The sequence below is a fragment of the Solanum pennellii genome, chromosome 6, assembly GCF_001406875.1.
Source record: "Solanum pennellii chromosome 6, SPENNV200".
NCBI classification, from domain to species: Eukaryota; Viridiplantae; Streptophyta; class Magnoliopsida; order Solanales; family Solanaceae; genus Solanum; species Solanum pennellii.
The window spans coordinates 36,569,348-36,570,493 of NC_028642.1; the positions used below are offsets into that span (position 1 = coordinate 36,569,348).

A 1,146-nucleotide genomic window follows, 5' to 3' on the forward strand; every position below is an offset into this window, starting at 1 on the left:
TTTATAGTTTTTTACACAAATATATACCATATGACTTGGTATATATGTGGAACGTATGTGTTGATAAAATTACACGCAAAACAATACGTAATAGGATATATACTTAATAAATAAATTTATGATCAAAACTATATATTATGTTGTCAACCAAAATGTGTCTTGTTAGGAAAAGTAATGTAGGGAGGAAATTAGAACCATTTTTGGCGGTAATAGAATGGACATGTATTGGTTGGATTTGGACTGTTAATTCCACGTAGAAATGAGTAGGTTGTTCCTCTTGTACCATTTCTCCATTCAGAATGTGAAATAAATTTGAATTTGCAGAGTTTGAAGGGGGTTGAAATGAATCCTTCATCGGAATATTATTCCGCACAAATATAGTAAACACAATTTCTTATCCCTAAAAAACATCTACATATTAATTTCTTGTTGTTGAATCAATCACGTTAGAAGATGCCTTCAACGATTCAAGGCGATGAGGGAATCAACCCCATTGTTGTGGCAATTGATAAAGACAAGCACAGCTCTTCTGCTGTCAAATGGGCGGTTGATCATCTGGTCATAAGCAATCCAGCCCTTGTTTTAGTACATGTTAGGATGAAGAACTCACCAAATCGTAGGTATCCTCCTCCATTTGAATGCACACATTTGTGGTGTAAGCCTAGCCCTGCACCGCCACACATCGAATATTGATGACATATATGCTTTCTCTATTTATTTTTTTAATCTTTTTTATTAATGATGATCATGATAACATTGTAGAGGTTGGTGGTAACAGTGCTGGTCAAAGTTCAAATCGTGGATTAAGTGATCAAGATGGTCATAAGGTGTTTATACCTTTCAGGGCTTACTCTGCACGTAAAGGGGTATGTCATCAATACAATACAATACAAAAAAATAAGAATGTTGTCTTTCTCTATTCTTATAATCTCTCTAATTTCCCTTTGATTAATTCTAACTTTTTACTGGTGATGATAATGTGTGAAGATAGCAGTGAAAGAGGTTATTGTTGAGGATATCTCAGTGTCTAAGGGACTTCTAGACTATATAAACAACTATCATATCACCAACGTCGTTGTTGGTGCATCATCAAGAAGTGCTTTTTCCAGGTTGATGTTTTTATATCCCCTTGCTCATATATACATA

At 34.4% G+C, this 1,146-nt stretch overlaps 1 protein-coding gene across 2 annotated transcripts in view; it reads left to right on the plus strand.

Moving 5' to 3' along the window:
- Nucleotides 1-281: 281 nt before the first annotated feature.
- LOC107021920 (U-box domain-containing protein 35-like) overlaps nucleotides 282-1,146 on the plus strand; it is a 4,208-nt gene continuing 3,343 nt past the window's right edge. For both annotated transcript variants that reach the window (XM_027917555.1, XM_015222635.2), the window contains exons 1-3: nucleotides 282-616; nucleotides 763-866; nucleotides 988-1,109. In XM_027917555.1, the coding sequence (XP_027773356.1) occupies nucleotides 454-616; nucleotides 763-866; nucleotides 988-1,109 (389 nt within the window). In that variant the 5' untranslated portion in view covers nucleotides 282-453. The remainder of the gene's footprint in view (nucleotides 617-762; nucleotides 867-987; nucleotides 1,110-1,146) is intronic.